Source organism: Somniosus microcephalus, unplaced genomic scaffold (assembly GCF_052327205.1).
Source record: "Somniosus microcephalus isolate GS21.2 unplaced genomic scaffold, FLI_Smic_1.0 unresolved_chr1, whole genome shotgun sequence".
Lineage (NCBI taxonomy): Eukaryota > Metazoa > Chordata > Chondrichthyes > Squaliformes > Somniosidae > Somniosus > Somniosus microcephalus.
Window position 1 is genome coordinate 69,210,386 of NW_028225179.1, and position 21,992 is coordinate 69,232,377.

At 62.2% G+C, this 21,992-nt stretch overlaps 1 protein-coding gene across 4 annotated transcripts in view; it reads left to right on the plus strand.

Moving 5' to 3' along the window:
• The window catches only part of LOC147095467 (active breakpoint cluster region-related protein-like), a 334,266-nt gene that overhangs the window by 258,340 nt on the left and 53,934 nt on the right, over positions 1-21,992 (plus strand). For 3 of the 4 annotated variants that reach the window (XM_085974613.1, XM_085974616.1, XM_085974612.1), the window contains exon 16: positions 1-130. This exon is cut by the window's left edge and continues 1 nt beyond it. The exons of the other annotated variant lie outside the window; for it this stretch is intronic. In XM_085974613.1, the coding sequence (XP_085830739.1) occupies positions 1-130 (130 nt within the window). The remainder of the gene's footprint in view (positions 131-21,992) is intronic. 4 annotated transcript variants of the gene reach the window in all.

The window sequence follows — 21,992 nt, forward strand, 5'->3', positions numbered from 1 at the left end:
GATCGATGTGCAGCTGGATGGAGCCCAGTCTCTGAGAGTGCTCCTGTGGGAGCAACACGATTACCGGATCACCTCTGACAAAGGCCAGCGGTACGGAGGCGATCGTCTCATCGCCAAGACCCAGATCTGGGTGAGAAACATCGCCAGAGTCTGCCCCTCACATCAATCTCTCCCTCTCCCACTCCCCGATTCCCTCTCTCCTACTCCTCACATCCCTCTCTCCCTCTCCCACTCCCCGATTCCCTCTCTCCTACTCCTCACATCCCTCTCTCCCTCTCCCGCTCCCCGATTCCCTCTCTCCTACTCCTCACATCCCTCTCTCCCTCTCCCGCTCCCCGATTCCCTCTCTCCTACTCCTCACATCCCTCTCTCCCTCTCCCACTCCCCGATTCCCTCTCTGCCACTGTCCCGCTCCCCACAATCCCTCTCTCCCTCTCCCACTCCCCGATTCCCTCTCTCCTGCTCCTCACATCCCTCTCTCCCTCTCCCACTCCCCGATTCCCTCTCTCCTACTCCTCACATCGCTCTCTCCCTCTCCCACTCCCCGATTCCCTCTCTCCTACTCCTCACATCCCTCTCTCCCTCTCCCACTCCCCGATTCCCTCTCTCCTACTCCTCACATCGCTCTCTCCCCTCTCCCACTCCCCGATTCCCTCTCTCCTACTCCTCACATCCCTCTCTCCCTCTCCCACTCCCCGATTCCCTCTCTCCTACTCCTCACATCCCTCTCTCCCTCTCCCGCTCCCCGATTCCCTCTCTCCTACTCCTCACATCCCTCTCTCCCTCTCCCACTCCCCGATTCCCTCTCTCCTACTCCTCACATCCCTCTCTCCCTCTCCCACTCCCCGATTCCCTCTCTCCTACTCCTCACATCCCTCTCTCCCTCTCCCACTCCCCGATTCCCTCTCTCCTGCTCCTCACATCCCTCTCTCCCTCTCCCACTCCCCGATTCCCTCTCTCCTACTCCTCACATCCCTCTCTCCCTCTCCCACTCCCCGATTCCCTCTCTCCTACTCCTCACATCCCTCTCTCCCTCTCCCACTCCCCGATTCCCTCTCTCCTGCTCCTCACATCCCTCTCTCCCTCTCCCACTCCCCGATTCCCTCTCTCCTACTCCTCACATCCCTCTCTCCCTCTCCCACTCCCCGATTCCCTCTCTGCCACTGTCCCGCTCCCCACATCCCTCTCTCCTACTCCTCTCATCCCTCTCTCCCGTTTCTCACATTTCATTCTCTCTCCCCGCCTCTCCCCTACTCCAGCTCCTCACATCCCTCTTTCACTCCCTCCCTCCCCCTCAATTCCCCTCTCCCACTCCCTCACTCTCCCTTTCCCCTCCTCCCTACCCCCTCTCTCCCTCTTTCCCTCCCCTCTCTCTACATAAGAACATAAGAACATAAGAAATAGGAGCAGGAGTAGGCCATAAGGCCCCTCGAGCCTGCTCCACCATTCAATAAGATCATGGCTGATCATCGACCTGAACTCCACTTTCCCGCCCGATCTCCATATCCCTCGATTCCCCTAAAGTCCAAAAATCTATCGATCTCAGCCTTGAATATACTCAAAGGGGAAAAATTCAGTTGTTTGCGCCTCCCGTTAGCGCCTTAAGAGGGCGCTAATGGGGCGCAAATCAACTAGCGCCCGGGCGCGGCGATGTTTGCCCCGCTCGCTAAATTAACTAGACATTTTGCGGTGGCGCTAAACACTACCGCCATGATCTCCTGCGCCGGCAGATCATGACATCAGTTGAGTGCGCAATGCCCCGGTAGCGCCCTGGACTGGATATTGAGTGGCGCCCCCTGCCTTACCGCCTGCCGCTAGCAACGACAGGTTGAGGGGAGCGTTTTGCAGTCAGGAAGGGACTGGGGGAGCGCTATTTAAAGGCGACCGCTTCCTGCCTTTTTTTGTCGGTGACATTTTTGCACCACGCATTCTGAGAGAGAGAGAGAGAGAGAGAGAGAGGCTTCTGGAGAGATTCAACGCTGTGTGAAGAGTTTTGGGTACTGAGCAGCACTTTGCAGGTTTATTTTGATTTGACCTTCCTTGTATCGATTTAGAAGAGACTGTGGGGGCTGCACTCTGAGCTCTTTCCCTGGGCCTCTCCATTGTTCTTTCCAGCAGATTTGATGTACAGGTCTCTCCAGGCCTAGATTCAAGGCTGCAATGAGCAGGATGTGGATGGAGAGCAAGATTGACCCTCCCCTTTAAGAACTGGCCGGCGCCATTGTGTCTGTGTTCCATTGCTGACTGACATCACCTGAGCTTCGCCAGCGCTCTGAGGTAGCCCCTCGCTCCTCGGCGCTAGCGCCTTAAGACAGGTGTGTAGCGCCTGATTTAGCCCTCCAATCACCTCCAGGGGTGATAAAAGACAAGTTTACCGTCGGAGCTGATGATTAGCGCCAGGCGCTAAACTTTACGCACAGCCGATAATCGCGGCCCAAACGGGGCGATACTGAATTTTTCCCCCAAAGACTCAGCATTCACAGCCCTCTGGGGCAGAGAATTCCAAAGATTCACAACCCTCTGACCCCTCTCTCTCCCTCCACTCCTCCTTTCTTCCTCCCCCTCACCTTTACTCTCTCCCCCTCTCTCTCCCTCTCTCTCCCTCCCCCTCTCTCCCTCTCTCTATCTCTCCCTCTCCCTTTCTATCCCTCCCCCTCACTCTCTCCCCCTCTCTCTCCCTCTCTCTCCCTCCCCCTCTCTCTCCCTCTCTCTATCTCTCCCTCTCCCTTTCTATCCCTCCCCCTCACTCTCTCCCCCTCTCTCTCCCTCTCTCTCCCTCCCCCTCTCTCCCCCTCTCTCTATCTCTCCCTCTCCCTTTCTCTCCCTCCCCCTCACTTTCCCTCTCCCCCTGTCTCCCTCTCTCTCCCTCACCCTCTCTCTCTGTCTCTCTCCCTCTCTCTCACTCCCCCTCTCTCTCCATCTCTCTCCACCTCTCTCTGTCTCCCCCTCCCTCTCCCTCCCTCTCACTCTCCCTCCCATTCACTCTCCGTCTCTACCTCTCGCTCCCTCCCTCCCTCTCCCCCTCTCTTCCTCCCTCCCCCCTCATTCCCCCTCCCCCTCTCTCTGTCCCTCCCTTTCCCCCCTCACTCCATCTATCTCCCTCCCAGTCTCCCTCTCTTCCTCCCTCCCTCTCCCTCCCCTCTCTCACCCTCTCCCTCCCTCTCTGTTTCTCCCTCCCTCTCCCTACCCTTTCTCTCTCTCTCCCTCCCCTCCTCCTCTCTCCCTCTCTCTCTATCTCTCTCCCTCTCTCTTTCTCCCACCCTCTCTCTCCCCCTGCCTCCCTCTCTCCCTACCTCTCTCCATCCCCCCTCCCCCCTCTCTCTCCTTCCCTCTCCCTCCTGGTGTCTCTACTCCCCTCCCTCTCTGTCTCTCTCCCTCTCTCTCTCCTCTCTATCTCTCCCTCTCTCTCTCCCTCCTCTCACTCTCTCTCTCTCTCTCTACCCCTCTCAATCTCTCTCTCCCTCTCTCTCCGTCCCCCTCCGGCCCCCTCACCTCGCTCTCTCTCTCTCTCTCTCTCTCTCCGGCCCCCTACCCTCTCTCTCTCCCACCCTTTCTCCCTCCCTCTCTCTCTATCCCCCTCTCCCTCTCTCCCTCCCTCTCTCTCCCCTCTCTCTCTCTCTCTCACCCTCTCTCTCCTCTCTCCCTCCCCCGCTCTCCCTCGCTCCCTCCCTCTCTCTCTCTCTCTCCTCTCTCTCCTCCCTCCCTCTCTCTCCCCTCCCTCCCTCTCTCTCTCTCTCTCCTCTCTCTCCTCCCTCCCTCTCTCTCCCCTCCCTCCTCTCTCTCTCTCTCCCCCTCAACTGCTCTGACTCACTCCCCTTATTACTGAACACACTGTCTGTGAAACCACAGCTATGAATAGATCAACTTCCTGGAAACTTCAGACTGTGTTATTTGCCTGCAGACAAATATCTACTGTATCAAGGTAGAGACAGAGGCCTTTGCTTGAGGCGTTGGCGATGCCGGGGATGTTAAAACACAGATCTCAGCAGCTTCTCACCCTGCTGCACTGTCTCATTTTGCTGCATATCTCCCCTCTGAGTCAGAAGGTCATGGATTCGAGGCCCCCACACTCCAGAGACTCAAGCCCCATAATCCAAGCCGACACTCTCTGGTACCCAGTACTGAGGGAGTGCTGCACTGTCGGAGGGTCAGTGCTGAGGGAGCGCTGCACTGTCGGAGGGACAGTACTGAGGGAGTGCTGCACTGTCAGAGGGTCAGTACTGAGGGGGCGCTGCACTGTCGGAGGGTCAGTACTGAGGGAGTGCCGCACTGTCAGAGGTGCAGTACTGAGGGAGTGCTGCACTGTCGGAGGGGCAGTACTGAGGGAGTGCCGCACTGTCAGAGGGTCAGTACTGAGGGAGTGCCGCACTGTCAGAGGTGCAGTACTGAGGGAGCGCTGCACTGTCAGAGGGGCAGTACTGAGGGAGCGCTGCACTGTCGGAGGGTCAGTACTGAGGGAGTGCCGCACTGTCAGAGGTGCAGTACTGAGGGAGCGCTGCACTGTCGGAGGGTCAGTACTGAGGGGGCGCTGCACTGTCGGAGGGTCAGTACTGAGGAGGCGCTGCACTGTCGGAGGGTCAGTACTGAGGGAGCGCTGCACTGCCGGAGGGTCAGTACTGAGGGGGCGCTGCACTGTCGGAGGGTCAGTACTGAGGGAGTGCTGCACTGTCGGAGGGGCAGTACTGAGGGAGCGCCGCACTGTCGGAGGGGCAGTACTGAGGGAGTGCTGCACTGTCGGAGGGGCAGTACTGAGGGAGAGCTGCACTGTCGGAGGGGCAGTACTGAGGGAGCGCCGCACTGTCGGAGGGGCAGTGCTGAGAGAGCGCCGCACTGTCAGAGGTGCAGTACTGAGGAAGCGCTGCACTGTCAGAGGTGCAGTACTGAGGGAGCGCTGCACTGTCGGAGGGACAGTACTGAGGGAGCGCCGCTCTGTCGGAGGGGCAGTACTGAGGGAGCGCCGCACTGTCGGTGGGGCAGTACTGAGGGAGCACCGCACTGGCGGAGGGGCAGTACTGAAGGAGCGACGCATTGTCGGAGGGGGAGTACTGAGTGAACGCTGCACTGTCGGAGGGGCAGTAATGAGGGAGCGCCGCATTGTTGGAGGTGCAGTACTGAGGGAGCACCGCACTGTCGAAGGGGCAGTACTGAGGGAGCACCGCATTGTCGGAGGGGCAGTACTGAGGGAGCGCTGCACTGACGAAGGGGCAGTGCTGAGGGAGCGCTGCACTGTCGGAGGTGCAGTACTGAGGGAGCGCCGCACTGTCGGAGGGACAGTGCTGAGGAGCGCTGCACTGTCGAAGGGGCAGTACTGAGGGAGCGCTGCACTGTCGGAGGGGCAGTGCTGAGGGAGCGCTGCACTGGTGGAGGGGCAGTACTGAGGGAGTGCCGCAATGTCGGAGGTGCAGTACTGATGGAGCGCCGCACTGTCGGAGTGGCAGTACTGAGGGAGCGCCGCACTGTCAGAGGGGCAGTACTGAGGGAGCGCTGCACTGTCGGAAGGGCAGTGCTGAGGTAGCGCTGCACTGTCGGAGGGGCAGTACTGAGTGAACGCTGCACTGTCGGAAGGGCAGTACTGAGGGAGCCCTGCACTGTCGGAGGAGCAGTATTGAGGGAGCGGCGCATTGTCGGAGGGGCAGTACTGAGGGAGCACCACACTGTCGGAGAGGCAGTACTGAGGGAGCCCTGCACTGTCGGAGGGGCAATACTGAGGAGCGGGCGCATTTTCGGAGGTGGAGTACTGAGGAAGCGACGCACTGTCGGAGGGTCAGTACTGAGGGAGTGCCCCACTGTCGGAGGGGATATACTGAGGGAGTGCTGCACTGTCAGAGGGGCTGTACTGAGGGAGCGCTACACTGTCGGAGGGGCAGGACTGAGTGAGCGCTGCACTGTCAGAGGGGCAGTACTGAGGGAGTTGCTGCACTATCGGAGGGGCAGTACTGAGGGAACGTTGCACTATCGGAGGGTCAGTACTGAGGGAGCGCCGCACTGTTAGAGGGGCAGTGCTGAGTGAGCGCTGCACTGTCGGAGGGGCAGTACTGAGGGAGCGCAGCACTGTCAGAGGTGCAGTACTGAGGGAGCTCTGCACTGTCGGAGTGACAGTACTGAGGGAGCGCCGCACTGTCGGAAGGGCAGTACTGAGGGCGTGCTGCCATGTTGGAGGGGCAGTACTGATGGAGTGCTGCACTGTCGGAGGGACAGTACTGAGGGACTGCTGCACTGTCGGAGGGGCAGTACTGAGGGTGCGCAGCACTTTCGGAGTGGCAGTACTGAGGGAGTGCCGCACTGTTGGAGGGGCAGTACTGAGGGAGAGCTGCACTGTCAGAGGAGCAGTACTGAGGGAGTGCTGCACTGTCGGAGGGGCAGTTCTGAGGGAGCGCCGCACTGTCAGAGGGGCAGTACTGAGGGAGCGCTGCACTGTCGGAGGTGCAGTACTGAGGGAGCGCCGCACTGTCAGAGGGACAGTGCTGAGGGAGCGCTGCACTGTCGAAGGGGCAGTACTGAGGGAGCGCTGCACTGTCGGAGGGGCAGTGCTGAGGGAGTGCTGCACTGGTGGGGGGGCAGTACTGAGGGAGTGCCGCATTGTCAGAGGGGCAGTACTGAGGGGAGCGCCGCAATGTTGGAGTGGCAGTACTGAGGGAGCGCTGCACTGTCGGAGGGGCAGTTCTGAGGGAGCGCCGCACTGTCAGAGGGGCAGTACTGAGGGAGCGCTGCACTGTCGGAAGGGCAGTACTGAGGGAGCGCTGCACTGTCGGAGGGGCAGTGCTGAGGGAGGGCAACACTGTTGGAGGGGCAGTACTGAGTGAACGCTGCACTGTCGGAAGGGCAGTACTGAGGGAGCCCCGGACTGTCGGAGGGGCAGTATTGAGTGAGCGGCGCATTGTCGGAGGGGCAGTACTGAGGGAGCACCACACTGTCGGAGAGGCAGTACTGAGTGAACGCTGCTCTGTCGGAGGGGCAGTACTGAGGGAGCCCTGCACTGTCGGAGGAGCAGTACTGAGGGAGCCCTACACTGTCGGAGGGGCAGTATTGAGGGAGCGGCGCATTGTCGGAGGGGCAGAACTGAGAGATCACCGCACTGTCGGAAAGCCAGTACTGAGTGAACGCTGCACTGTCGGAGGGGCAGTACTGAGGGTGCCCTACACTGTTGGAGGGGCAGTATTGAGGGAGCGGCGCTTTGTCGGAGAGGCAGTACTGAGGGAGCGCTGCACCGTCGAAGGGGCAGTACTGAGGGAGTGCCGCACTGTCGGAGGGCTGTACTGATGGAGTGCTGCACTGTCGGAGGGGCAGTACTGAGGGAGCGCCGCACTGTTGGAGGGACTGTACTGAGGGAGTGCCGCACTGTCGGAGGGCTGTACTGATGGAGTGCTGCACTGTAGGAGGGGCAGTACTGAGGGACCGCTGCACTGTCGGAGGTGCAGTACTGAGGAAGCACTGCACTGTCGGAGGGACAGTACTGAGGGAGTGCTGCACTATCAGAGGGGGCGTACTGAGTGAGTGCTGCACTGTCGGAGTGGCAGTACTGAGGGAACGTTGCACTGTCAGAGGGGCATTACTGAGGGAGCACTGCACTGTCGGAGGTGCAGTACTGAGGGAGAGCCACACTGTCGGCGGGCAGTCTGAGGGAGCCATGCACTGTCGGAGGGGCAGCACTGAGGGAGCGCTGCACTGTCGGAGGGGAAATACTGAGGGAGCTCTGCCCTGTTGGAAGGTCAGTAGCTGAGGGAGCGCCGCTCTGTTGGATGGGCAGTATTTAGGGAGCACTGCACTGTCGGAAGGGCAGTACTGAGGGAGTGCAGCACTGTCGGATGGGCAGTACTGAGGGAGCGCTTCAATGTTGGAGGGGCAGTACTGAGGGAGCGCTTCACTCTCAGAGGGGCAGTAATGAGGGAGCGCCACACTGTCGGTGAGGCAGTACTGAAGGTGCGCTGCACAGTCGGAAGGGCAGTACTGAGGGAGCGCTGCACTGTCAGAGTGGCAGTTCTGAGGGAGAACCGCAATGTCGGAGGGGCAGTATTGAGGGGGTGCGCATTGCCGGAGGGGCAGTACTGAGGGAGCATCGCACTGTCGGAGAGGCAGTACTGAGTGAACGCTGCACTGTCGGAGCGGCAGTACTGAGGAAGCCCTGCACTGTCGGAGGGACAATACTGAGGGAGCGGCGCATTGTCGGATGGTCAGTACTGAGGGAGCGACGTATTGTCAGAGGGGTGGTACTGAGGGAGCGCTGCACTGTCAGAGGGGCAGTACTGAGGGAGCGCCGCAATGTTGGAGGGTCAGTACTGAGGGAGTGCCGCACTGTCGGAGGGCTGTACTGAGGGTGCGCCGCATTGTCGGCGTGTCAGTACTGAGGGAGCACTGCACTGTCGGACGGTCAGCAGTGAGGGAGCGCCGCATTGTCGGAGGGGCAGTACTGAGGGAGTGCTGCACTGTCGGAGGTGCAGTACTGAGGGAGTGCTGCACTGTCGGAGGGGCAGTACTGAGGGAGCGCTGCACTGTCGGAGGGTCAGCACTGAGTGAGCGCCGCACTGTCGGAGGGGCGGGTACTGAGGGAGCGCTGCACTTTCAGAGGGGCAGTACTGAGGGTGCGCCGCTCTGTCGGAGGGTCAGTACTGAGGGAGTGCCGCACTGTCGGAGGGCTGAACTGAGAGAGCGCCGCACTGTCGGATGGGCAGTACTGAGGGAGCGCCTCACTGTCGGAGGGGCAGTACTGACTGAATACCGCACTGTCGGAGGGCTGTACCGAGGGAGCGCTGCACTGTCAGAGGGGCAGTACTGAGGGACCGCCGCACTGTAGGAGGGGCAGTACTGAGGGATTGCTACACTGCCGGAGGTGCAGTACTGAGAGAGCGCTGCGCTGTCGGAGGTGCGGTACTGAGGAAGCACTGCACTGTCGGAGGGACAGTGCTGAGGGAGTGCTGCACTGTCAGAGGGGCAGTACTGCGGGAGCGCTGCACTGTCGGAGGGGCAGTACTGAGGTAGCGCCGCACTGTTGGAGTGGCAGTGCTGAGGGAGCGCTGCACTGTCAGAGGGGCAGTACTGAGGGAGTGCCGCATTGTCGGAGGGGCAGTACTGAGGTAGCGCCGCACTGTTGGAGTGGCAGTGCTGAGGGAGCGCTGCACTGTCAGAGGGGCAGTACTGAGGGAGCGCTGCACTGTCGGAGGGGCAGTTCTGAGGGAGCGCCGCACTGTCAGAGGGGCAGTACTGAGGGAGTGCTGCACTGTCGGAAGGGCAGTACTGAGGGAGCGCTGCACTATCGGAGGGGCAGTGCTGAGGGAGCGCCACATTGTCGGAGGGGCAGTACTGAGGGAGCGCTGCACTGACAGAGGGACAGTGCTGAGGGAGCGCTGCACTGTCGAAGGGGCAGTACTGAGGGAGTGCTGCACTGTCGGAGGGGCAGTGCAGAGGGAGTGCTGCATTGTCGGAGGGGCAGTTCTGAGGGAGCGCTGCACTGTCAGAGGGGCAGTGCTGAGGGAGGGCAACACTGTCGGAGGGGCAGTACTGAGTGAACGCTGCACTGTCGGAAGGGCAGTACTGAGGGAGCCCCGGACTGTCGGAGGGGCAGTATTGAGTGAGCGGCGCATTGTCGGAGGGGCAGTACTGAGTGAACGCTGCACTGTCGGAGGGGCAGTACTGAGGGAGCCCTGCACTGTCGCAGGGGCAATACTGAGGGAGCGGCGCATTTTCGGAGGGGGAGTACTGAGGAAGCGACGCACTGTCGGAGGGGCGGTACTGAGGGAGCGCTGCATTTCAGAGGGCCAGTACTGAGAGAGCGCCGCACTGTCAGAGGGGCAGTACTGAGGGAGTGCCCCACTGTCGGAGGGCTGTACTGAGGGAGTGCTGCACTGTCAGAGGGGCAGTACTGAGGGAGCGCCGCACTGTCGGAGGGTCAGTGGTGAGGGAGCGCCACATTGTCGGAGGGGCAGTACTGAGGGAGTGCTGCACCGTTGAAGGGGCAGCACTGAGGGAGCGCCGCACTGTCGGTGGGGCAGTACTGAGGGAGCAGCGCATTGTCAGAGGGGCAGAACTGAGAGATCACCGCACTGTCGGAAAGCCAGTACTGAGTGAACCCTGCACTGTTGGAGGGGCAGTATTGAGGGAGCGGCGCTTTGTCGGAGAGGCAGTACTGAGGGAGCGCTGCACCGTCGAAGGGGCAGTACTGAGGGAGTGCCGCACTGTCGGAGGGCTGTACTGATGGAGTGCTGCACTGTCGGAGGGACGGTACTGAGGGAGCGCTGCACTGTCGGAGGTGCAGTACTGAGGAAGCACTGCACTGTCGGAGGGGCAGTACTGAGGGAGCGCCGCACTGTTGGAGGGACTGTACTGAGGGAGTGCCGCACTTTCGGAGGGCTGTACTGATGGAGTGCTGCACTGTCGGAGGGGCAGTACTGAGGGAGCGCTGCACTGTCGGAGGTGCAGTACTGAAGAAGCACTGCACTGTCGGAGGGACAGTACTGAGGGAGTGCTGCACTGTCAGAGGGGCCGTACTGAGGGAGTGCTGCACTGTCGGAGGGGCAGTACTGAGGGAACGTTGCACTGTCAGAGGGGCATTACTGAGGGAGTGCTGCACTGTCGGAGGTGCAGTACTGAGGGAGAGCCACACTGTCGGCGGGCAGTCTGAGGGAGCCATGCACTGTCGGAGGGGCAGCACTGAGGGAGCGCTGCACTGTCGGAGGGGAAATACTGAGGGAGCTCTGCCCTGTTGGAAGGTCAGTAGCTGAGGGAGCGCCGCTCTGTTGGAGGGGCAGTATTGAGGGAGCACTGCACTGTCGGAAGGGCAGTACTGAGGGAGCGCAGCACTGTCGGATGGGCAGTACTGAGGGAGCGCTTCAATGTTGGAGGGGCAGTACTGAGGGAGCGCTTCACTCTCAGAGGGGCAGTAATGAGGGAGCGCCACACTGTCCGTGAGGCAGTACTGAAGGTGCGCTGCACAGACGGAAGGGCAGTACTGAGGGAGCGCTGCACTGTCAGAGAGGCAGTTCTGAGGGAGAACCGCAATGTCGGAGGGGCAGTATTGAGGGGGTGTGCATTGACGGAGGGGCAGTACTGAGGGAGCCCTGCACTGTCGGAGGGGCAGTATTGAGGGAGCGGCGCATTGCCGGAGGGGCAGTACTGAGGGAGCATCGCACTGTCGGAGAGGCAGTACTGAGTGAACGCTGCACTGTCGGAGCGGCAGTACTGAGGAAGCCCTGCACTGTCGGAGGGGCAATACTGAGGGAGTGGCGCATTGTCGGAGCGTCAGTACTGAGGGAGCGACGTACTGTCAGAGGGGCGGTACTGAGGGAGCGCTGCACTGTCAGAGGGGCAGTACTGAGGGAGCGCCGCAATGTTGGAGGGTCAGTACTGAGGAAGTGCCGCACTGTCGGAGGGCTGTACTTAGGGTGCGCCGCATTGTCGGTGTGTCAGTACTGAGGGAGCACTGCACTGTCGGACGGTCAGCAGTGAGGGAGCGCCGCATTGTCGGAGGGGCAGTACTGAGGGAGTGCTGCACTGTCGGAGGTGCAGTACTGAGGGAGTGCTGCACTGTCGGAGGGGCAGTACTGAGGGAGCGCTGCACTGTCGGAGGGGCAGTCCTGAGTGAGCACTGCACTGTCGGAGGGGCTGTACTGAGGGAGCACCGCACTGTCGGAGGGGCAGTACTGAGGGAGTGCTGCACTGTCGGAGGGGCAGTACTGAGGGAGCGCTGCACTGCCGGAGGGGCAGTCCTGAGTGAGCACTGCACTGTCGGAGGGGCTGTACTGAGGGAGCACCGCACTATCAGAGGGGCAGTACTGAGGGAGCGCTGCACTGTCGGAAGGGCAGTACTGAGGGAGCTCTGCACTGTCGGAGGGGCAGTGCTGAGGGAGGGCAACACTGTCGGAGGGGCAGTACTGAGTGAACGCTGCATCGTCGGAAGGGCAGTACTGAGGGAGCCCCGGACTGTCGGAGGGGCAGTATTGAGTGAGCGGCGCATTTTCGGAGAGGCAGTACTGAGGGAGCACCACAATGTCGGCGAGGCAGTACTGAGTGAACGCTTCACTGTCAGAGAAGCAGTACTGAGGGAGTGCTGCACTGTTGGAGGGGCAATACTGAGGGAGTGCTGCACTGTCGGAGGGACAGTAATGAGGGAGTGCCGCACTGTTGGAGGGGCAGTCCTGAGGGAGTGCTGCACTGTCGGAGGGTCAGTACTGAGGGGGCGCTGCACTGTCGGAGGGTCAGTACTGAGGGAGCGCTGCACTGTCGGAGGGGCTGTACTGAGGGAGCGCCGCACTGTCAGAAGTGCAGTACTGAGGGAGTGCTGCACTGTCGGAGGGGCAGTACTGAGGGTGCGCCGCACTGTCGGAGGAGCAGTACTGAGGGAGCGCCGCACTGTCAGAGGTGCAGTGCTGAGGGAGTGCTTCACTGTCGGAGGGGCAGCACTGAGGGAGCGCCGCACTGTCGGAGGGGCAGTACTGAGAGAGCGCCGCACTGTCAGAGGTGCAGTACTGAGGGAGCGCTGCACTGTCGGAGGTGCAGTACTGAGGGAGCGCTGCACTGTAGGAGGGGCAGTACTGAGGGAGCGCCGCACTGTCGGAGGGACAGTGCTGAGGGAGCACTGCACTGTCGAAGGGGCAGTACTGAGGGAGCGCTGCACTGTCGGAGGGGCAGTGCTGAGGGAGTGCTGCACTGGTGGAGGGGCAGTACTGAGGGAGTGCCACATTGTCGGAGGGGCAGTACTGAGGTAGCGCCGCACTGTTGGAGTGGCAGTGCTGAGGGAGCGCTGCACTGTCGGAGGGGCAGTTCTGAGGGAGCGCCGCACTGTCAGAGGGGCAGTACTGAGGGAGTGCTGCACTGCCGAAGGGGCAGTACTGAGGGAGTGCTGCACTGTCGGAGGGGCAGTGCAGAGGGAGTGCTGCATTGTCGGAGGGGCAGTTCTGAGGGAGCGCTGCACTGTCAGAGGGGCAGTACTGAGGGAGCGCTGCACTGTCTGTCAGAGGGGCAGTACTGAGGGAGCGCTGCACTGTCGGAGCGGCAGTACTGAGGAAGCCCTGCACTGTCGGAGGGGGCAATACTGAGGGAGCGGCGCATTGTCGGAGCGTCAGTACTGAGGGGAGCGACGTACTGTCAGAGGGGGCGGGTACTGAGGGAGCGCTGCACTGTCAGAGGGGGCAGTACTGAGGGGAGCGCCGCAATGTTGGAGGGTCAGTACTGAGGAAGTGCCGCACTGTCAGAGGGGGCAGTACTGAGGGAGTGCTGCACTGTCGGAGGGGCAGTACTGAGGGAGCGCTGCACTGTCGGAGGGGCAGTACTGAGGGAGCACTGCACTGTCGGACGGTCAGCAGTGAGGGAGCGCCGCATTGTCAGAGGGGCAGTACTGAGGGTAGTGCTGCACTGTCGGAGGTGCAGTACTGAGGGAGTGCTGCACTGTCGGAGGGGCAGTACTGAGGGAGCGCTGCACTGTCAGAGGGGCAGTCCTGAGTGAGCACTGCACTGTCGGAGGGGCTGTACTGAGGGAGCGCTGCACTGTCGGAGGGTCAGCACTGAGTGAGCGCCGTACTGTCGGAGGGGCGGGTACTGAGGGAGCGCTGCACTTTCAGAGGGGCAGTACTGAGGGTGCGCCGCTCTGTCGGTGGGTCAGTACTGAGGGAGTGCCGCACTGTCGGAGGGCTGAACTGAGAGAGCGCCGCACTGTCGGAGGGGCAGTACTGAGGGAGCGCCGCACTGTCGGAGGGGCAGTACTGACTGAATACCGCACTGTCGGAGGGCTGTACCGAGGGGAGCGCTGCACTGTCAGAGGGGCAGTACTTGAGGGACCGCCGCACTGTTGGAGGGGCAGTACTGAGGGATTGCTACACTGTCGGAGGTGCAGTACTGAGAGAGCGCTGGCACTGTCGGAGGTGCAGTACTGAGGGAGCGCTGCACTGTCAGAGGGGCAGTACTGAGGGGAGCGCTGCACTGTCGGAGGTGCAGTACTGAGGGGAGCGCTGCACTGTCGGAGGGGCGGGTACTGAGGGAGCGCGGCACTTTCGGAGGGCCAATACTGAGGGAGCGCTTGCACTGTCGGAGGGGCAGTGCTGAGGGAGCGCCGCATTGTCGGAGGGGCAGTACTGAGGGAGCGCTGCACTGACGAAGCGGCAGTGCTGAGGGTGCGCTGCACCGTCGGAGGTGCAGTACTGAGGGAGCGCTGCACTGTCAGAGGGACAGTGCTAAGGGAGCGCTGCACTGTTAAAGGGGCAGTACTGAGGGAGCGCTGCACTGTCGGAGGGGCAGTGCTGAGGGAGTGCTGCACTGGTGGAGGGGCAGTACTGAGGGAGCCCTGCACTGTCGGAGGGGCAATACTGAGGGAGCGGCGCATTTTCGGAGGGGGATTACTGAGGGAAGCGATGCACTGTCGGAGGGGGCGGTACTGAGGGAGTGCTGCACTTTCAGAGGGGCAGTACTGAGAGAGCGCCGCATTGTCAGAGGGGCAGTACTGAGCGAGTGCCCCACTGTTGGAGGGCTGTACTGAGGGAGTGCTGCACTGTCAGAGGGGCAGTACTGGGGGAGCGCCGCACTGTCGGAGGGTCAGTAGTGAGGGAGCGCCCCATTGTCGGAGGGGCAGTACTGAGGGATTGCTGCACTGTCGGAGGGTCAGTACTGAGGGGGCGCTGCACTGTTGGAGGGGCAATACTGAGGGAGTGCTGCACTGTCGGAGGGACAGTACTGAGGGAGTGCCGCACTGTTGGAGGGGCAGTACTGAGGGAGTGCTGCACTGTCGGAGGGGCAGTACTGAGGGAGCGCCGCACTGTCGGAGGTGCAGTACTGAGGGGAGTGCTGCACTGTCGGAGGGGCAGTACTGAGGGAGTGCTGCACTGTCGGACGGGCAGTACTGAGAGAGCGCCGCACTGTCAGAGGTGCAGTACTGAGGGGAGCGCTGCACTGTTGGAGGTGCAGTACTGAGGGAGCGCCGCACTGTCGGAGGGACAGTGCTGAGGGAGCGCTGCACTGTCGAAGGGGGCAGTACTGAGGGAGCGCTGCACTATCGGAGGGGCAGTGCTGAGGGAGCGCTGCACTGACGAAGGGGCAGTGCTGAGGGTGCGCTGCACTGTCGCAGGTGCAGTACTGAGGGAGCGCCGCACTGTCAGAGGGACAGTGCTGAGGGAGCGCTGCACTGTCGAAGGGGCAGTACTGAGGGAGCGCTGCACTGTCGGAGGGACAGTGCTGAGGGAGTGCTGCACTGGTGGAGGGGCAGTACTGAGGGAGTACCGCATTGTCGGAGGGGCAGTACTGAGGGAGCGCTGCACTGTCGGAGGGGCAGTTCTGAGGGAGCGCCGCACTGTCAGAGGGGCAGTACTGAGGGAGTGCTGCACTGTCGGACGGGCAGTACTGAGAGAGCGCCGCACTGTCGGAGGGACAGTGCTGAGGGAGCGCTGCACTGTCGAAGGGGCAGTACTGAGGGAGCGCTGCACTATCGGAGGGGCAGTGCTGAGGGAGCGCTTGCACTGACGAAGGGGCAGTGCTGAGGGTGCGCTGCACTGTTGGAGGTGCAGTACTGAGGGAGCGCCGCACTGTCGGAGGGACAGTGCTGAGGGAGCGCTGCACTGTCGAAGGGGCAGTACTGAGGGAGCGCTGCACTATCGGAGGGGCAGTGCTGAGGGAGCGCTGCACTGACGAAGGGGCAGTGCTGAGGGTGCGCTGCACTGTCGCAGGTGCAGTACTGAGGGAGCGCCGCACTGTCAGAGGGACAGTGCTGAGGGAGCGCTGCACTGTCGAAGGGGCAGTACTGAGGGAGCGCTGCACTGTCGGAGGGACAGTGCTGAGGGAGTGCTGCACTGGTGGAGGGGCAGTACTGAGGGAGTACCGCATTGTCGGAGGGGCAGTACTGAGGGAGCGCTGCACTGTCGGAGGGGCAGTTCTGAGGGAGCGCCGCACTGTCAGAGGGGCAGTACTGAGGGAGCGTTGCACTGTCAGAGGGGCAGTACTGAGGGAGCGCTGCACTGTCGGAAGGGCAGTACTGAGGGAGGGCAACACTGTCGAAGGGGCAGTACTGAGTGAATGCTGCACTGTCGGAAGGGCAGTACTGAGGGAGCCCCGGACTGTCGGAGGGGCAGTATTGAGTGAGCGGCGCATTGTCGGAGGGGCAGTACTGAGGGTGCCCTACACTGTTTGAGGGGCAGTATTGAGGGAGTGGCACTTTGTCGGAGAGGCAGTACTGAGGGAGCGCTGCACCGTCGAAGGGGCAGTACTGACTGAATACCGCACTGTCGGAGGGCTGTACCGAGGGAGCGCTGCACTGTCAGAGGGGCAGTACTGAGGGACCGCCGCACTGTAGGAGGGGCAGTACTGAGGGATTGCTAAACTGTCGGAGGTGCAGTACTGAGAGAGCGCTGCACTGTTGGAGGTGCAGTACTGAGGAAGCACTGCACTGTCGGAGGGACAGTGCTGAGGGAGTGCCGCACTGTGGGAGGGGCAGTACTGCGGGAGCGCTGCACTGTCAGAGGGGGCAGTACTGAGGGAGCGCTGCACTGTCGGAGGTGCAGTACTGAGGGAGCGCTGCACTGTCGGAGGGGCGGTACTGAGGGAGCGCGGCACTTTCGGAGGGCCAATACTGAGGGAGCGCTGCACTGTCGGAGGGGCAGAGCTGAGGGAGCGCCGCATTGTCGGAGGAGCAGTACTGAGGGAGCGCTGCACTGACGAAGGGGCAGTGCTGAGGGAGCGCAGCACTGTCAGAGGTGCAGTACTGAGGGAGCTCCGCACTGTCGGAGTGGCAGTACTGAGGGAGCGCCGCAGTGTCGGAAGGGCAGTACTGAGGGCGTGCTGCCCTGTTGGAAGGGCAGTACTGATGGCGTGCTGCTCTGTCGGAGGGGCAGTACTGAGGGAGCGCTGCACTTTCGGAGTGGCAGTACTGAGGGAGTGCCGCACTGTTGGAGGGGCAGTACTGAGGGAGTGCTGCACTGTCAGAGGAGCAGTACTGCGGGAGTGCTGCACTGTTGGAGGGGCAATACTGAGGAATGCTGCACTGTCGGAGGGACAGTACTGAGGGAATGCCGCACTGTTGGAGGGGCAGTACTGAGGGGGCGCCACACTGTCGGAGGGGCAGTACTGAGGGAGCGCCGTACTGTCGGAGGGGCAGTACTGAGGGAGCGCTGCACTGTCGGAGGGGCAGTACTGAGAGAGCGCTGCACTGTCGGAGGGGAAGTACTGAGAGAGCGCTGCACTGTCGGAGGGGCAGTACTGAGGGAGCGCCGTACTGTCGGAGGGGAAGTACTGAGAGAGCGCTGCACTGTCGGAGGGACAGTACTGAGGGAGTGCTGCACTGTCGGAGGGACAGTACTGAGGGAATGCCGCACTGTTGGAGGGGCAGTACTGAGGGAGCGCCGCACTGTCGGAGGGGAAGTACTGAGAGAGCGCTGCACTGTCGGACGGGCAGTACTGAGGGAGCGCCGCACTGTCGGAGGGTCAGTAGTGAGGGAGCGCCGCACTGTCAGAGGGTCAGTAGTGAGGGAGCGCCCCATTGTCGGAGGGGCAGTACTGAGGGATTGCTGCACTGTCGGAGGGTCAGTACTGAGGGGGCGCTGCACTGTTGGAGGGGCAATACTGAGGGAGTGCTGCACTGTCGGAGGGACAGTACTGAGGGAGTGCCGCACTGTTGGAGGGGCAGTACTGAGGGAGTGCTGCACTGTCGGAGGGGCAGTACTGAGGGAGCGCCGCACTGTCGGAGGTGCAGTACTGAGGGAGTGCTGCACTGTCGGAGGGGCAGTACTGAGGGAGTGCTGCCCTGTCGGACGGGCAGTACTGAGAGAGCGCCGCACTGTCAGAGGTGCAGTACTGAGGGAGCGCTGCACTGTTGGAGGTGCAGTACTGAGGGAGCGCCGCACTGTCGGAGGGACAGTGCTGAGGGAGCGCTGCACTGTCGAAGGGGCAGTACTGAGGGAGCGCTGCACTATCGGAGGGGCAGTGCTGAGGGAGTGCTGCACTGGTGGAGGGGCAGTACTGAGGGAGTGCCGCATTGTCGGAGGGGCAGTACTGAGGTAGCGCCGCACTGTTGGAGTGGCAGTACTGAGGGAGCGCTGCACTGTCGGAGGGGCAGTTCTGAGGGAGCGCCGCACTGTCAGAGGGGCAGTACTGAGGGAGCGCTGCACTGTCGGAAGGGCAGTACTGAGGGAGCGCTGCACTGTCGGAGGGGCAGTGCTGAGGGAGCGCTGCACTGTCGGAGGGGCAGTGCTAAGGGAGCGCTGCACTGTCGGAGGGGCAGTGCTGAGGGAGCACTGCACTGTCGGAGGGGCAGTACTGAGGGAGCTCCACATTGTCGGAGGGGCAGTACTGAGGGAGCGCTGCACTGACGAAGGGGCAGTGCTGAGGGTGCGCTGCACTGTCGCAGGTGCAGTACTGAGGGAGCGCCGCACTGTCAGAGGGACAGTGCTGAGGGAGCGCTGCACTGTCGAAGGGGCAGTACTGAGGGAGCGCTGCACTGTCGGAGGGACAGTGCTGAGGGAGTGCTGCACTGGTGGAGGGGCAGTACTGAGGGAGTACCGCATTGTCGGAGGGGCAGTAGTGAGGGAGCGCTGCACTGTCGGAGGGGCAGTTCTGAGGGAGCGCCGCACTGTCAGAGGGGCAGTACTGAGGGAGCGTTGCACTGTCAGAGGGGCAGTACTGAGGGAGCGCTGCACTGTCGGAAGGGCAGTACTGAGGGAGGGCAACACTGTCGAAGGGGCAGTACTGAGTGAATGCTGCACTGTCGGAAGGGCAGTACTGAGGGAGCCCCGGACTGCCGGAGGGGCAGTATTGAGTGAGCGGCGCATTGTCGGAGGGGCAGTACTGAGGGTGCCCTACACTGTTTGAGGGGCAGTATTGAGGGAGCGGCGCTTTGTCGGAGAGGCTGTACTGAGGGAGCGCTGCACCGTCGAAGGGGCAGTACTGACTGAATACCGCACTGTCGGAGGGCTGTACTGAGGGAGCGCTGCACTGTCAGAGGGGCAGTACTGAGGGAGCGCTGCACTGTCGGAGGTGCAGTACTGAGGGAGCGCTGCACTGTCGGAGGGGCGGTACTGAGGGAGCGCGGCACTTTCGGAGGGCCAATACTGAGGGAGCGCTGCACTGTCGGAGGGGCAGTGCTGAGGGAGCGCCGCATTGTCGGAGGGGCAGTACTGAGGGAGCGCTGCACTGACGAAGGGGCAGTGCTGAGGGTGCGCTGCACCGTCGGAGGTGCAGTACTGAGGGAGCGCCGCACTGTCAGAGGGACAGTGCTAAGGGAGCGCTGCACTGTTAAAGGGGCAGTACTGAGGGAGCGCTGCACTGTCGGAGGGGCAGTGCTGAGGGAGTGCTGCACTGGTGGAGGGGCAGTACTGAGGGAGCCCTGCACTGTCGGAGGGGCAATACTGAGGGAGCGGCGCATTTTCGGAGGGGGATTACTGAGGAAGCGATGCACTGTCGGAGGGGCGGTACTGAGGGAGTGCTGCACTTTCAGAGGGGCAGTACTGAGAGAGCGCCGCATTGTCAGAGGGGCAGTACTGAGCGAGTGCCCCACTGTTGGAGGGCTGTACTGAGGGAGTGCTGCACTGTCAGAGGGGCAGTACTGGGGGAGCGCCGCACTGTCGGAGGGTCAGTAGTGAGGGAGCGCCCCATTGTCGGAGGGGCAGTACTGAGGGATTGCTGCACTGTCGGAGGGTCAGTACTGAGGGGGCGCTGCATTGTTGGAGGGGCAATACTGAGGGAGTGCTGCACTGTCGGAGGGACAGTACTGAGGGAGTGCCGCACTGTTGGAGGGGCAGTACTGAGGGAGTGCTGCACTGTCGGAGGGGCAGTACTGAGGGAGCGCCGCACTGTCGGAGGTGCAGTACTGAGGGAGTGCTGCACTGTCGGAGGGGCAGTACTGAGGGAGTGCTGCACTGTCGGACGGGCAGTACTGAGAGAGCGCCGCACTGTCAGAGGTGCAGTACTGAGGGAGCGCTGCACTGTTGGAGGTGCAGTACTGAGGGAGCGCCGCACTGTCGGAGGGACAGTGCTGAGGGAGCGCTGCACTGTCGAAGGGGCAGTACTGAGGGAGCGCTGCACTATCGGAGGGGCAGTGCTGAGGGAGTGCTGCACTGGTGGAGGGGCAGTACTGAGGGAGTGCCGCATTGTCGGAGGGGCAGTACTGAGGTAGCGCCGCACTGTTGGAGTGGCAGTACTGAGGGAGCGCTGCACTGTCGGAGGGGCAGTTCTGAGGGAGCGCCGCACTGTCAGAGGGGCAGTACTGAGGGAGCGCTGCACTGTCGGAAGGGCAGTACTGAGGGAGCGCTGCACTGTCGGAGGGGCAGTGCTGAGGGAGCGCTGCACTGTCGGAGGGGCAGTGCTAAGGGAGCGCTGCACTGTCGGAGGGGCAGTGCTGAGGGAGCACTGCACTGTCGGAGGGGCAGTACTGAGGGAGCTCCACATTGTCGGAGGGGCAGTACTGAGGGAGCGCTGCACTGACGAAGGGGCAGTGCTGAGGGTGCGCTGCACTGTCGCAGGTGCAGTACTGAGGGAGCGCCGCACTGTCAGAGGGACAGTGCTGAGGGAGTGCTGCACTGTCGAAGGGGCAGTACTGAGGGAGCGCTGCACTGTCGGAGGGACAGTGCTGAGGGAGTGCTGCACTGGTGGAGGGGCAGTACTGAGGGAGTACCGCATTGTCGGAGGGGCAGTACTGAGGGAGCGCTGCACTGTCGGAGGGGCAGTTCTGAGGGAGCGCCGCACTGTCAGAGGGGCAGTACTGAGGGAGCGTTGCACTGTCAGAGGGGCAGTACTGAGGGAGCGCTGCACTGTCGGAAGGGCAGTACTGAGGGAGGGCAACACTGTCGAAGGGGCAGTACTGAGTGAATGCTGCACTGTCGGAAGGGCAGTACTGAGGGAGCCCCGGACTGTCGGAGGGGCAGTATTGAGTGAGCGGCGCATTGTCGGAGGGGCAGTACTGAGGGTGCCCTACACTGTTTGAGGGGCAGTATTGAGGGAGCGGCACTTTGTCGGAGAGGCAGTACTGAGGGAGCGCTGGACCGTCGAAGGGGCAGTACTGACTGAATACCGCACTGTCGGAGGGCTGTACCGAGGGAGCGCTGCACTGTCAGAGGGGCAGTACTGAGGGACCGCCGCACTGTAGGAGGGGCAGTACTGAGGGATTGCTAAACTGTCGGAGGTGCAGTACTGAGAGAGCGCTGCACTGTTGGAGGTGCAGTACTGAGGAAGCACTGCACTGTCGGAGGGACAGTGCTGAGGGAGTGCCGCACTGTGGGAGGGGCAGTACTGCGGGAGCGCTGCACTGTCAGAGGGGCAGTACTGAGGGAGCGCTGCACTGTCGGAGGTGCAGTACTGAGGGAGCGCTGCACTGTCGGAGGGGCGGGTACTGAGGGAGCGCGGCACTTTCGGAGGGCCAATACTGAGGGAGCGCTGCACTGTCGGAGGGGCAGTGCTGAGGGAGCGCCGCATTGTCGGAGGAGCAGTACTGAGGGAGCGCTGCACTGACGAAGGGGCAGTGCTGAGGGAGCGCAGCACTGTCAGAGGTGCAGTACTGAGGGAGCTCCGCACTGTCGGAGTGGCAGTACTGAGGGAGCGCCGCAGTGTCGGAAGGGCAGTACTGAGGGCGTGCTGCCCTGTTGGAAGGGCAGTACTGATGGCGTGCTGCTCTGTCGGAGGGGCAGTACTGAGGGAGCGCTGCACTTTCGGAGTGGCAGTACTGAGGGAGTGCCGCACTGTTGGAGGGGCAGTACTGAGGGAGAGCTGCACTGTCAGAGGAGCAGTACTGCGGGAGTGCTGCACTGTTGGAGGGGCAATACTGAGGAATGCTGCACTGTCGGAGGGACAGTACTGAGGGAATGCCGCACTGTTGGAGGGGCAGTACTGAGGGGGCGCCACACTGTCGGAGGGGCAGTACTGAGGGAGCGCCGTACTGTCGGAGGGGCAGTACTGAGGGAGCGCTGCACTGTCGGAGGGGCAGTACTGAGAGAGCGCTGCACTGTCGGAGGGGAAGTACTGAGAGAGCGCTGCACTGTCGGAGGGGCAGTACTGAGGGAGCGCCGTACTGTCGGAGGGGAAGTACTGAGAGAGCG